Source organism: Lupinus angustifolius, chromosome LG06 (genome assembly GCF_001865875.1).
Source record: "Lupinus angustifolius cultivar Tanjil chromosome LG06, LupAngTanjil_v1.0, whole genome shotgun sequence".
In the NCBI taxonomy this organism is placed as follows: Eukaryota; Viridiplantae; Streptophyta; class Magnoliopsida; order Fabales; family Fabaceae; genus Lupinus; species Lupinus angustifolius.
The window spans coordinates 4820423-4835515 of NC_032014.1; the positions used below are offsets into that span (position 1 = coordinate 4820423).

The 15093-nt window shown below is 33.9% G+C and overlaps 2 protein-coding genes across 2 annotated transcripts; one reads left to right on the forward strand and one right to left on the reverse strand.

The window, feature by feature from the left end:
* LOC109349154 (cyclin-D4-2-like) lies at positions 863-3532 on the forward strand. Its single transcript, XM_019589859.1, has 6 exons — positions 863-1442; positions 1980-2066; positions 2170-2268; positions 2359-2560; positions 2659-2777; positions 2929-3532. Exons 1-6 carry the CDS (start codon positions 1140-1142, stop codon positions 3181-3183), a joined length of 1065 nt encoding a protein of 354 aa, XP_019445404.1. The 5' UTR covers positions 863-1139; the 3' UTR covers positions 3184-3532.
* Positions 8047-14465, reverse strand: LOC109349157 (ATP-dependent 6-phosphofructokinase 5, chloroplastic-like). Its single transcript, XM_019589863.1, has 13 exons — positions 14000-14465; positions 13712-13802; positions 13114-13187; positions 12106-12217; positions 11714-11809; positions 11479-11580; positions 11248-11322; positions 10883-11023; positions 10668-10784; positions 10490-10594; positions 10276-10356; positions 9154-9282; positions 8047-8508 (listed from the first exon to the last, which is right to left on the reverse strand). The coding sequence occupies exons 1-13, from the start codon at positions 14305-14307 to the stop codon at positions 8341-8343; spliced, it is 1599 nt and encodes a 532-aa protein (XP_019445408.1). The 5' UTR covers positions 14308-14465; the 3' UTR covers positions 8047-8340.

Sequence of the window (15093 nt, forward strand, 5' to 3'; positions counted from 1 at the left end):
AGTCAACCATTTTCAAGTAGTGTAGTAATTTTAAGAAACATGCTCAAGTTATTACTTTTTAGTTGAGAGAAAATTGGGTAGGATATTTCAAATCCATGTTTAGGGATAATAATATGCACTCATATGTACTGGTTGATAATACCTATTACAGGTTTGGGTTGGGTCTGTAGTTTTGGATTCGTGAATAGTTGATATAGAAAATTTTGTAATTCGTCGTTAAATGAATACAAGTATGAGTAATAATTATTATGTTGTGAAGCATTGATGTTAATATTTGTTACTTTATAAGTGTGATATAATGTAATGTTTATATAGAGATCTTAAACGTTTGATATGATCATAAACGTTTGATATGATCTTAAATGTAATTTATGTTCAAACAATTTAATCCCAATACATGATATCTTCCAGTTTGTCGTTTGGCTCAAGTTTCACAACATTAATCACAAGTGCACAACTTTACTTTTAGCATCTCATTAATGTAAGCGAACAATCAACTATTGTATAAATTTAAAATTTTAATGTATGAGAAACCACAACATAATTAGTATCGACAATAAGTAATAACATTATATCAATAACAATATATTCTTATTAAAATATTGGAACAATTGGATATGATAGAGAGTTCACATTGATTTATACTATTATTATATATATATATGATTGGGTTTAGATTGGTTTAGTTTTTAGACTTGGCATAAAATTCCAAAATGTACAAATTAATTTTTAAAAAATCAATCCATTATAATCCAACTCCATGCATTTTTTCTATTTTCAATTTATTTTGGATTGATTTTCCATTTTCATTTTGGACAAATGTGAATTTGAATTATAAACATCATTTTTGGTGTGTTTTTGCCCCTTTAATTTTGGGTTTGGTATCCATGGATACACCCAGCATGTTTCTTGCCCCAACCCTCTCCCTTTACCCTAAAGGCACCATATACCCGCTTCCTACATAAAGCCCACCCTTTTCCACTCCATTTTTCCACTCTACACTTCAATACTTAAACAGTGTCATATGGGTCATTGATAAGTTTCGTTCTTTCAATTCATCCTTTTGCACAAACCAAGATTTTGATGAGGTTCCATTTTCCACTGTGTTGTTTCTAGCATCATCATTTTGAGGTGCTCCAATGGCTGATTGCCTGGACCCTGATACCTCAAACCTTCTTTGTTCAGAGGACAACAGTACATGTTTTGATGATGTTTTAGAATATAATGATGTTGCTGGTTTTGGAATCTCAACTTTCTGGGCCCACACAAACCTTAACTCTGTCAATCAATGTCACAGTTTTGTGTTTCAGAGTGAGGAAACTGTGAGGGTTATGATTGAGAGGGAGAGGGAGCATTTACCAAGGGATGATTACTTGAAGAGACTGAGGAGTGGGGACTTGGATATAAGTGTTAGGAGAGAGGCTATTGATTGGATTTGCAAGGTTGATTTTATTGACTTTCTCAAACGGGGTTTTTATTTTGGATTTTTTATTCATTGAATCATTCATGTGGCCCAAAAGTTCCCATTTTCATTCGATGGAAATGAAAAATAATTCACCTTTTAATTTATCTATTTGGATGATTTTTATGTTTTTAGGTGCTTCTAATTAGATTTTCACTATAGTTATTGAAATAAGTCGTTTTTTAGTTGTCCTGTATTTTCTTCTTGTAGCAGTGTTTTTTCTTTCAATTTCTTGCTTTCTCATCGGGTCTCAATTGAGTTTTATAGCGAATTTTCTAGGCTTTCCTTTATTTTATTTTATTTTTAAGCCGGTAACAGGGTAGGCACTATTGACATTCTTCCTGGGCTGGATTTATGCTATTTTTTTTTTATGTTTTGAATTGATTTGATTTTCTTTCTTGATTTGCTTCTTTGTTCTTCCACTCTTTTGTTTTGATTTCTGTTTTGTGCTCGTTGAAATTATGTGATTAATGCCTCCTTATTTCCTTTTTAACTTTGTATGTAATGTGTTCAACAGAGTCATGCTTATTTTGGCTTTGGATATTTGACCTTTTGTCTCACTGTGAACTACTTTGATCGCTTCCTATCTGTATATGAATTACCGGTAAGATAAAAAATCATTCTGTATTTTACTTTGTTCATGTCTATGTGATCTATTTTTTATTACCTAATTGCCATTTCCTGCTATCTTTTTATGGTATGTTTAGAGAGATAAAAGTTGGACCGGGCAATTGCTAGCGGTTGCATGCTTATCAATTGCAGTTAAAATGGATGAGATTAAAGTGCCTCAATCTTTAGATTTGCAGGTATTACTCATACAATCTTCTAAATAGTTAAATATCTTTTGTTACATATGTAGCCGTCTAATTATATCCTTTGGTATCGGTAATGGACAGGTTGGAGAACCAAAGTTTTTCTTTGAGGGTAAAACCATTCAAAGAATGGAACTATTGGTTTTAGGTACATTGAGATGGAAGATGCAAGCTTTAACTCCATGCTCCTTCTTAGAGTACTTCCTCGGCAAGATCACTTGTGAACAGCAACAAGCAGAGCCATACATTTCAAAATCAATACAGCTCATACTCAGCACAATCAAGGGTATTGACAGTTATACGGTTTTAACATTTGATCTTCTGGACTGTATTGGTCTTGATGAGTTATGAGTTTGAGCAACTTTTGATGGGAAATCAATGCAGGTATTGACTTCCTGGAATTCAAGCCTTCTGAAATTGCAGCAGCAGTGGCAATTTATGTTTCAAAGGAAATTGATGCAAAAGATATTAATAATGGCATAGCTTGTTCTTCCATTGTTGAGGTGAGGTTGTGGTTCCTGCACATCAAATAGCAGGGCCAGGACAATTTTTGCTGCTCCTTTTATCCTTCTAGAATTGATAATTGGTATTTGACATCACCTTCCTTTTGTGAATTGTTCTGACATTTTGAGTTATGGGACATTCATTTTGCAGGAGGAGAGAGTTCTAAAGTGTGTCGAATTAATCAAAGATATGAATGTTTCTGCGAATTTGGGCAATAACTCTTCTGCACTATTTGTGCCCCAAAGCCCTGTTGGGGTATTGGATACTGGATACTTAAGTTTTAAGAGTGATGAATTAACAGTTGGGTCATGTCCAAATACTTCATATAATAGTTCAAATACTAAGATGTGCAACAAATCAGATGGCCCTTCAACTAATGGGGCTTTTACAAGTGATGAAATATGAATGTGAGTTTAGTGTGATCATTGTGGATACACTCATTAATTTGGATGAATATGATAGGAATTTACGCAGTCACATGCTAGAAACATGAACATGAGGAGGTGTTGCTAGTTGTTAATAGTTGGATTATAGAAAAGGCTACAAATACTATGGAGATGTGATTGGTAGAGCAAATTTTGATGAAAGGATGTTGTTGATGAAGAGCATGGCAAGTGATAGAGAAAAACTATAATTGTTCCATGCTCCAACTTTTCATATTGGGGGGATTAATATAGAGACCAAAATTCTTTGTTCTTTTCTTTTTTTAGTTGTATCTGAATTTGGAATGAAAAAAAAAAAATAAGCATCTAGTAATTTAAATAAAAGTGTCCCTTGTCTTAATTTTTCCAACATTTGAGAAGCACTTAACATTTCTCATGTCATAATATGGTTGATTTGGCACATGTATGTACAAGAAATTCAAAATACCCTTTCTATTTTACACAAACGTATTATCTATGATCTTGAACACGTAAACGTGAGCTTAGGTGACTTTGGACCTTGGTAACATAGTACAAAAAAATACGGTCACTAAGGATACAAGAAAATGGTTAAAATTAAAGTTATGGTTCTCTCACTTTGTAACACACCAGAACTTCATCCGTGATATTCTCTATTCCACGAATTGCACAATAACAGTAAGATTTTAGGAAAAGATTGCATTGAGCTTTTCTGCATAAAAGGATGAAAGCAAAATTTTGAATTTGTATGATCGAAGGTATGATTATTTGTTAGATTAAAATTATAATGCATTTACTAAATTAAGGATGAATAGACTATTAAATATTAATTCTCACTTTAAATTTAAAAGATCAAATACCATAATTTTCATTCTAAGATTCGGTAATTTATTCCAAATAAATTTATAAACTAAATTAAGAATTACTATCATTCTTATCAACTAACTGTCAACATTTTTTATTTTTTGTTTATTAGCATCAACATATGATGAAGTGGAATATACTGATATAAAATGCATACGAGATCTTACACATGAAAGGAATAAAGGGAAGAAAAGAATAAAAAGGGAATAAAGGGAATACCACATTGAGAATGAATAATTTTTTTAGAAGACTTTCGGAATGAATATTTTTTCCAGGAGCATAGAGAATGAATATTACAGATAAAAGTCATATAAAATTAGTTTTAACTCAAACTATATTGCGATGTCCTATATACCCTACTACTTGCATATATTGTATGTACCCCCTATATGAAAACTGTTATATTTTCTAAGATATTAACGATCTCAATCACATTCATACCATTAAATTGTTTTGAACTACAAATTAGTATTTAAACCTAACCTCGATTCATGTCACATGTCTTAAAATAAATATAACAAAACTAGTGACTTCCAGCACAGCTGAAGTACAAATAGATAAAAGAAGTACATATTATCTTAATAAATAAGGAAAGAGATTGGGTAAAGATGTAACTACTAATCTATTAATAGAGAGTCAAGTGTATATTTTTCATTTGTTTTTAATAATAAAAGTGTAATTTCATTATAATAAAAAGAATATGTGTAATTGAAAGTTGCATTTCTCCTAACATTTTGAAGCACTTGCTAGAGGATCCTAACTCCTCTAATATGTGTGTCTAAAGTCACTATCCTACAATCGTAATTCAGAAGAAACGAAAACATCATAGATAAAGATATACAAAATCTAAGGTACTAATTTTAACCATTTGCACTAGCAGTAACATACATATTCAATAAACTTCCACTAGGTAATAGAAATATTCTTAAAATATTCTTGATCAATTTAACAACAAAATTTATGATTCCTGCTTTAGTATAGGCAAATGCCAATCCTAGGAAGTAGTTCAATCTTCCCAAGTCATTCATTTCGAATTCTGCATTCATGACTCTTTTGAATTTATCCATGCTTTCTTGGTTTGATCCTGTTAGCAACAAGTCATCAGCATACAAACAAATAATGAGCAATTCTCCTTCTACACCTTCGATGTAGACTCCATGCTCAACCTGTCATTTCTGGAAATCAAGCTGAAACAGAAAAACATCTATCCTTTTGTTCCAGGCCCTTGGAGCTTGTTTCAAACCATACAAAGCTTTCTTTAACTTGTACACGTGTTGTTCTTTGCCTTTTGTCACAAAGCCTGGTGGTTGTTGCACATAGACTTCTTGTCGTAGTAGTCCATGGAGAAATGATGATTTCACATCAAGTTAAAACAACCCCCAATTCCTAGCACTTGCTATTGCAACTACTACTCTTATGGTCTCAATTCTGGCTACAAGTGCAAATACCTCTTTGTAGTCTAGGCATTGTCTTTGCAGGAATCCTTTAACAACAAGTCTTGCTTTGTACTTTGAGATTGATCCATCATGATTTAGTTTCTGATTGAAGATCCACTTGACTCCTATTTGATGTTTGCCAATTGGAAGTTCAACCAACTCCCAAGTTTCATTCTTTTCGATAGACTTTATTTCTTCATTCATTGCTATCTTCCATTCTATCGGATTCAGAGCCTCGGTTTCATTTATTGGAGTTGCTTCAGCCATTAATGCTAAGTGAATCAAATCGTCTTCTTCATTGATCTGATCATCAACATTTAACTCATAGTCTCTGAATCTATTTGGCAATGTTCTTGTTCTTTGTGATCTCCAAACTCTAGGTGTCTTATTAGTTCTTTCAGGTTGCCTATCTGGTTCAAGTTCATCATCAATGCTTACATGAATCATCCTTTTAAGGGAGGTTTGCATTTGCTTCCAATCCTATTTTTCTTGTTCTAAAATCAACACATCCTTGTTGATCTGAACCCTTTCCTTAATTGGATCACAGAGTCTATAGGCTCCAGTAGAGTGATATCTTATGAACACCTTTGCTTCACTCTTATCCTGGAGCTTGGTTCTTTTTTGGTCAGGTATATGGCTGAAAGCTAGTGATCCAAAGATTTTGAAGTGACTGACCCTTGGTTTCTTACCTGACCATACTTCAAGAGGTACTTTCCCTTCAAGCTTCTTGGTTGGACACCTATTCAAGATGTAGACTGGTGTTGATACTGGCTCAGCCCATAATTTTTGAGGCAACTCCTTCTCCTTTATTAAACTTCTTGCCATATTCATGATGGTTCTATTTCTCCTCTTAGCTAGACCATTATGTTGGGGAGTGTATGGTGCAATCACCTCATGCTTTATTCCATTCTTCCTGCAAAATGATTCAAACTCATTTGAGGTATACTCTCCTCCTTCATCTGTTCTGAGTAACTTGATCTGTTTTCCACTCTCATTTTCTACATCAGCCGTAAAATTCAAGAAGGCTTCATAGGAATCACTTTTAGCTTTTATCACATCTAACCAAATCATTCTACTATACTCATCCACAAATATTATGAAGCATTTGTTACCTGCCAAGGATGGAGTTTCAAATGGGCCACAAACATCAGAATGAACAACTTCTAGAATTGACTTGGATTTCATTTATATTTCTGATTTAAAAGAGTTTCTTATTTGTTTCCCTATCAAGCAAACTTCATATACTTTCTCAGGCAGTGATATGGTAGGAATTCCACTTACCAACTGTCTTGACCCTAGTTGATGCAAGTTTTTGAAGTTTAGGTGACCATATATGGGATGCTATAGCCAACTTTCATCATTAGTTCTCATGGTAGCTAAGCATTGTACTTCAACTGCTTTGATGTTTACTTGGAATGTTCTGTTTCTAGTTAGCTTGCTCTTGAGTATGAGATTGTCCTTAGCATCAGATAGTTCAAGTTGCCCATTCCTCATTACCACACTGAAGCCCTTTTCCAGCAAATGACCTATGCTTAGCAGGTTGCACTTCATTTTTGGCACTAGCAACACATATGTGATTATTGCTTTTGAGTCATTTTGCCTTGTAATCACCACATTCCTAGCTTCCTCCACTTCTAATGAGCCGTCATCTGTAAACTTTACTTTGCTGTTCTTTGAGGGGTCAAATTTTGTTAGTCACTCTTTGTGTCTTGTCATATGATTAGAGCATCCTGAGTCCAAGTACCATGACTCAGTTTGTGAGCTTCCTGCAGATGTTGTTACAATTAGATTCAATGGTTCTGAATCTCCTTGGACAACATAGGCTTCTTCTTGTTTCTTTGTTTGTTTTGCCTTTTCATTAGGACATTCATAGGAGTAATGACCTAATTTGTGGCAATTGAATCTCCTTTGTTTGTTCCTAGATATAGAGTCTTGTTGTCCTTCTTTTTGGCTTCTTTGTGCAATGTTCTTTGGCTTTCTGTTACATCAAGACCCAATGCAGGATATCCATCTTCAACAACCTCACTAACTTCTTGGAACCAGAATAAGACTCTCATTTGAGTCCTCCATCAATCCCAGTTCTTCTCTCTGAGAATTGGGAGTCCTATTGATTGGAGGTTTGTGTTGTTTCTTACCATTTCTTGATCTTCTTAACGCAATCTGCAACCCCTTCTTGTTCTTGATTCACTCTCAATGAATCTGAATGTCCCTTTTCTCAGCTTTTGTTTCAACAAAATCATTTTGTTGATCCTTCACATACGCACCCGCAGGTCCTTGGATTTCAAGCTCTTGATACCAGATTTGTTGGGAATTTCGACTAAAAAGAAGAAAAGTTCAGAGAAGAAGAAAGAAAGATTGAAAGAATGTAGTGTTCTTCATACATTACTTAAAGCATACACAACCTATTTATAGTAAAGTTGGTTCAACTAACTAACTGAAATTCAAACTAATTTCTATAAATGGCAAGTCGCATTTTCTTCTCTAACTACACACTACTACACACTAAGACTTGGATTACAATATACATTCAACAGAAAGCAACAATTTCTTTGGAACAGAAAAAGTAACAGTTAAACTGCTATGAACTAATTAAATGAGTTACAACAAATGTCATAAATCAATCAAAGTAAACAAAAAATTGCTTTGTTTGTCCTCTCAGGTTTTATTTTGAATGCAATTGGCAGGACTATGAAGTGACCATGCTATACAAATAACCAATTTTCCAATAAGGAGGATTGTCATCCTTTGTATTATTTCCACTTTATTTATTAACCAATGATATTTTAAAGCTATCTTCCTATGATATACTCTATGGAAGCTTGAATTTCCAAGCCTCTTGAATTATAAAAAAGGAAAAAATATTAAATGAAGTCAGGTTGGCCGGTTGAAGTTAAGCAACGATGCCACATTCGACTGTTATGGTCCACCAACCTGGGATGAGATATCACTTCAGGGATGGGAAAATAAGCATAGTGTGTGTTACATGTGCCTACTGTAATGCCACTAAATCCAGCAAACGCACCATGAACCTGCAATACAAAAGTTGTGAATCAATATCCAAATAAAAGAGATATTAGGCACTTGAAGGTAATATTTAGGTAATGATAAAAAAAAACTAGAGAAAACACTAAATTGATGTCCTCATGATCTAAAAAAAAATTATTCGCTAAAACAACTAACACATGGGGATGAAGAATTAATGAAAGGTAAAGGCAATCCAGTGCACGAGACTTCCACTCACTAGAATGAGAAGGATAGATGTATGCAGCCTACCTTACCAGCAAAAATGTTGTTTCCAGGTTTTGAATCCATGATCTCTAGGTCATAAGGCAAACAAACTTAGGCATTGTCAAAGCTTACCCTCTTGTCAACAAAAGAGTAGTGTAGACAAAATGATTGCAGGGTAACTCAACCCCTCTTTTGTTTTAGTGTCTTATTTTCCACAATATGTGGGACTGTATAGATGTCATGACATTTCACTAATATTTACATAGTTTATACTTTATCTGAAAGTAATAACAATTAGAACATAGCAACTTATGTCTGGGTGAAGTATAAACTTAATCTAGAAATTTTGATGATGAGAATAAGAGGCCGGTAATGGCTTTACGAGAGCCAATAAATAACCATACATATGCATCAACAGCCAAAGATAGAGAGGGAGAGTGACTAACAGCATTTTGTCCAAGTACAGTGCAAAAAATTCCATCAGAAGCATTTGCTCGACATGCACGGATCATGTATGTTGGATCAATATACTTCACGTCAGCATGAACACCAATATCCTTGAAATATTTTTTCGTCTGAAATAAAACAGTTCTTGTTATGAAATAATTCGAATTAGAAAAATAAAAAATGGAACCACGAACCATCTATTTACAGTAAATAAATGCAATCATTATTCATGATGCTCGGCATACAACAATACGCAACAGAAAGCATATCAAAACAGGAAGCTTGGCATTAGACCTAAAAATATTCAGTTCAATTGTACTTATTTTAACAGAAATAGAAGTAGGAAAACAGCTCAAGATCATAACTGAGGTTCAGAACTACTTTCATGTCTCACTTCAACATACACCTATGCATTATTGGCTTTGTTTTTTGGCCCAAATCATAGTATTGAGCACGCAGGAAAAGAAAAAGCTTTATCATAAGCTGTTTTATAATGATCTAGGCTTTAAAAAGATGTCTCTAGGAGGAAATTATTGGAAACTTTACTTCTATGCCAAAAAACATTATGCTTGGAAGAGCAAAATAACTGGCTTTGAAATGATTTCTAGTTACCAACTTGCCATCATATTATCACTAAAATTATTAAATACGTAGCATTAACACTCTCGGCATATTTAGCTATAGGAAACTGGAAAGATATTAAACTGCTGGCTGCATTGTGCCAGTGTTTCATGGGCAACTAAACCCCCTTCCTTTTTCAGACTCACTTCGAAGTGATTCAAATTCAATATGAACATTTACAAGATAAACTTTCAGTTTTAATAGTAAGACCAAGACCACAAGTAAAACCCACATAACAGTCAGTACACAAATGATAGGCATAGACTGATAATTTTAAACATCTATTGGTTAAGTTTGTGGAGAAATAATAGAAGAGCTATTCTACATATAAACAGCTGGTGTCCCTTTCTTTCATGTTAGTTCTAGCCAACTTATGTTTCTACCTTCATATTTGATTTGACACTTATTGAAAAATCTAGACCCAACAACATTTACCCATTTCCCATCAAGTATCAATCCATTTGGATTATTTTAAGCACCATAAACAAGTTACGGCTAACCTCTTGTTGAATATACACACCAATGTCTCCTAATATAGTATTCCCTGAAGCATCAGTAGCATTAGTCTTTTGAAGTAAATCCTGCATCAAGAACATATACTTCAGTAATACTTATTTTAGTGTTTGTTTGCCAAGCCATAAGCTTAAGAGTAAAAATTTATTAAAGCAAGTGTTGTTGATTTATATGTGAAAATGATTAGAAAATATAAAGTACCTGCCCAGCTCCCTCTGCCACGCATACTACAGCCGACCCCTTTGTTTCTATAAGGTATTTGAGATGACTCAAAACTCCATGAGGTCCGTGTAAATTGAAAGCAATCTTTGAAACAGAAAAAATCTAGTATTAGTTTATCAATGCGACAAAGAAAGAGAGTTATTTTTATCAAATTTACCTCAGGAATTAGACATATGTCGATCTGTCCACTAGCTAAGGCAGCATGCATTGCTATGAATCCGCTGCTACGGCCCATCAATTTCACAATCCCAATTCCATGATATGCACTATGTGCCTAATGGTATTAGGGAAGAGATGCAAATATTTTAATATCTACCAAGTAAAAAGCATGACTGGATCTAGTCAATTGATACAGCATATTAAGTAATTTACCTCAATGTATGCAGAATTTATTGCTCTTTGTGCTTCTTCAACCGCAGTATCAAAGCCAAAAGTTTTGTCCATCAATAGAATATCATTGTCTATGGTTTTAGGTACTCCGATTACTGATACTTTAAGCCGTCTTTTACAGCACTGAAGGAAAAAATTAGTTCATCAAACACTATGGAAAAGCTTAGATATTAAGAACAGTATGTAAAATATAGGTGAATATCCTTCAATATCACACATAATGCATCTCTCTGAATTCAATTAATCTGTTTCCAAAATATGAGTTCCTCATATAAAAAGCTAATCATAGATCACAAAATGATCCAATTCAATGCAGTCAATTAATACAAGGTTAAAGGATTAACAACCTCATTGTGAATTGCATTTGCACCAGCATGTGTGCCATTTCCACCCAACACAAAGAGCATGTTGATACCTCTTTCCTGAAATCAACAATATGTGTATTAAAGTAAATATAGTACTCAGCCAGTATAAAAAACTATATATATATATATATATATAGAGAGAGAGAGAGAGAGGGGAAAAACTTCTATTAAATCGTCAATTAGTTTTTTTGATAGAATAGATCAATGAACCACCTCCAAACTGTCCACAATTTCATTGACTCCAGGCCCTCCACGTGAAACTCCCAACAAGCTTCCACCTGAAAGATGAATATTCTGAACCACTTTCCTTGACAGCTGCAAATGGAAGTCCAATAAAGTAAAGAGTCATTAGAGAGGAGAACTCATGTTCAATACACTTACAATAGAACTTTAGTTAAATCAACAGAGGAATGGACCAAAATCAGCAAGGATAGGAGCATGAGATTACCAGCACTTCTGTCAACTCTTCGTCAGAAAATCCACGGTAACCAAAAGGAATGCCCACAATATTTGTTACACCATATATTTCAAGTGTTATTACAATCTGCAGCGCATTTATTATTGACTTAAACACCGAGAAAGTATGCAAAGGAAGGCGGAGCAAATCGTAAGACACTCAAATAACAGCAACGAATATATTTCAGTTCTGCCAACAACTTGAGCACTAGCATTTCACTGCCTAGAAACTATGCTGACAATTCACTATCGTGATATTACGGTCGAGGCAAATTAAAATGTTATATTTCTCTAACAAAGGTTAGCTGCCTTAACTTCCAGAGCACCTGCAAAGCTTTAATCTTCCTAAAGAAAATGTCAAATTCAATGTGATCTCAAACTAACCTGTCTGATGACATCATTAAGACCTGGACAGAGCCCTCCACAAGTAACAATCGCTGCCTTTACTTCTTCCGGTTTAAAGTATATCTTTTCCCGAGGTCCAGCTCGATGAACCCTAAAAAAATATCAGAACCTGTTACTAAATATGCTAATCTCATAAACAACTCAATACACATCAATAAGACTTCAAAAGTTATTGGAAACAGGAACTAGTTATTGTAAGTAAAATAACTAATTTGGTACCCCAAAAGGAAAATAAATCTCAATTATTGTTCATACAATAAATTTCCAGTAACATATTTCTCGTGGTGAGTCTTAACGCATCGGCAAGAAGGTTGCTTAATGACCAAGAGGTCATAAATTCAAATCCTGGAAACAGTCTCTCTGATCGTGGAAGTAAGGCTGTTTATATACTTCGTACATCTACCCTTCACGAACACCACTATGTTTGAGTCACGTGTAGTGGGCCGCCCTATTGTGAATGTTAAGTTGTACTTTTCAATTAATTTTATATTGATATTAGATACCAAGATGCATTGCCAATATCACCTTTGTTTGATATATCTTTATGGCAGTAAACAATGACAGAATGTAGAAGATATGTACAATGTATGCAATATTGGCCATTAGTTATAAAAATTTATTGCAGACTAAATGATAAATGTACAAATATGAGTATATACAATGATAAATGGAAGAGACATAGACAATGATTGAATCATCGACATTGTGGGTCTAATCTAGGAAGGAGCATTGAATTTTGAAAGGCCTAAACTTCCTATAAAAGGAGATTGGTTAAGAAACATATTGGTTTGAGACAGTGTATTTATTGCTACCTGTTGTGAATGACTATATCCCCTGTCAGGCATTGAATTGAAATAAACCTCCCAAGTTTCAATAAGTGATATGTACCATTATTTGTAATCTAGCATCATTCATATCCCTTTAACTCGTGTATGCCTAACCAGTCATTATATTCCAGTTTAAAATTGGAAAAATAAAATACGTTACCATTGTTCCACCCAATTACAACCAGGATCAATGCACTCAGCACCAGCAGATGTAGGTGAAGAATAGTATATCGTCTGAAACATCAGAACAAAAGGAGAATTAACACTGAAACTGCCAAAACATTTTTTTAAACCTTATTAAAAAAGATCATCAATTAATTTAATAAGATCACAAATTAATATCCAACACCTTTATTTTGCTGCAATTCAATTGTATTTACAGAAGATATACCAATGCAAGGATAAGTTAAACATACAAAAAAACTGTTTTACTGACAGAAAAACTTCGGCATAAGTGCAGGAGTAAACATGTCTGTTGATGTCAGGGAGAGAGCATTTCAACCAAAAAAGGTAGGAGTAATATCCCAACTTAGGGAGCCAATTCATGCTAGTCAAATAGTATTAATGTGCTCACCATAGAGAACTAATCTGATTCAAAATCAGTGAAAGCAACAAGAAAAGCCAAAATATCCATGATGCACAAATGCAATAAAGATCCAAAGAAAACAGAATTTACAGCTATAACAATTAACAGCTATGAAGCTACCATTTCATAATCAAATTAAATTCAAACAACATGAAGCCTGAATAAAGCATACCTTAAGAAGCACCCTATCATTGTCATTAATGTATCCATGCCACTCCTTACACGATGGATAATTACCAGGAAAATCTCTTGTCCTAGGAGTTCTGCCACAGACAAAAAACACAAATTTCAGTTCGGTGTTAATGCAGCCACACAATTGAATAATAAGAGAAGCAAAAATCAACCATACACGAAGCACAGATAAAACATAACACAAAAGTAATTAACAAATACATTGACCAAAGTACGCATCAGTAACTATTTTGAATTATCATATTAAAAAGTCAACCAACCAACCAACCTCATTTTGAGACCGAAGGTAGAATGCATAGGAGCAGCATCAGGGAATATATCGGTAACATGAGGGAGTCTGAAACGGGCCTCAAAGTCCTCTTTGTAAATGGTTTTCCAATCAGGGTCACTGAAATCAATGTCTTGAGACTTGGGGGTCGAGTTTTGGCTCTTAAGCTGAGCAAAGATGCCAACTTTATTGGCGACTCTGGTGAATTTCAATGTTTGAAGACGAGGGTTGGAGTGAGAGTACCCATATGAACAACGGGTAGAAGGTATTAGGCCATGAAGAGTGATCACATGAGAGAAGGAACCCATCAAAAAAGTGATTTTATGTGCAGTCTGATAGTATTGAAGAGAGAAGTTGTTTTGGAAATTGTGTCTTGGTTATGAAATCAAGAAAGAACAAGATTTGTGAAAATTGTGTATTGGTTATGAAATCAAGAAAGAACAAGATTTGTGAAAATAGGTGGTTTTGACTATCAAGTTTGAATTTTGGGATTTTTAGCGACATACAGTGGTAACGTAGATGACATCACATGAAAAAGAGACACAACCTTTATAGTGATAGTGTCTTTGAGATTAGTATAAACTGTGTACTATTGATTCGGCCTCTGTTGTTGTGTACGCAAAATCAACAAATCTGCATCATACGAGGATACTGAACTTTGTTTACTTCCTTTTTTGTTCTCTTTTTCTGACCCAAACTATTAATTTTCCACTTCTGGCTGCGGACTTATTATATATTATGTATTTATATTCAAAAGGTAGGGGGCTTATATACCCAAAAAAATCTGTACATAAATATAAAGTTATCACAAATATTAAATTTTTAATCAATCTGCTAAAAATATCGGTGTACCAAAAATCTTAACAAACACTGCATTAGCTAAGTCGTGCGCGATACTATTATTTGAAATTGCATTTTGATAAAGTAGATATTTATATGTTTCTATCTATTACTTACTTTTTTTTTCTTTTTTTGTTTGGCGATAATAAGCTTAAGTTTTTTGTTATAAGATTATTAAAAACTACACTAGTGGTTTATATTTTTAACCATCATATTTTTTCATCTTGTATGTGTGAAAATATTTTAAATAGCTA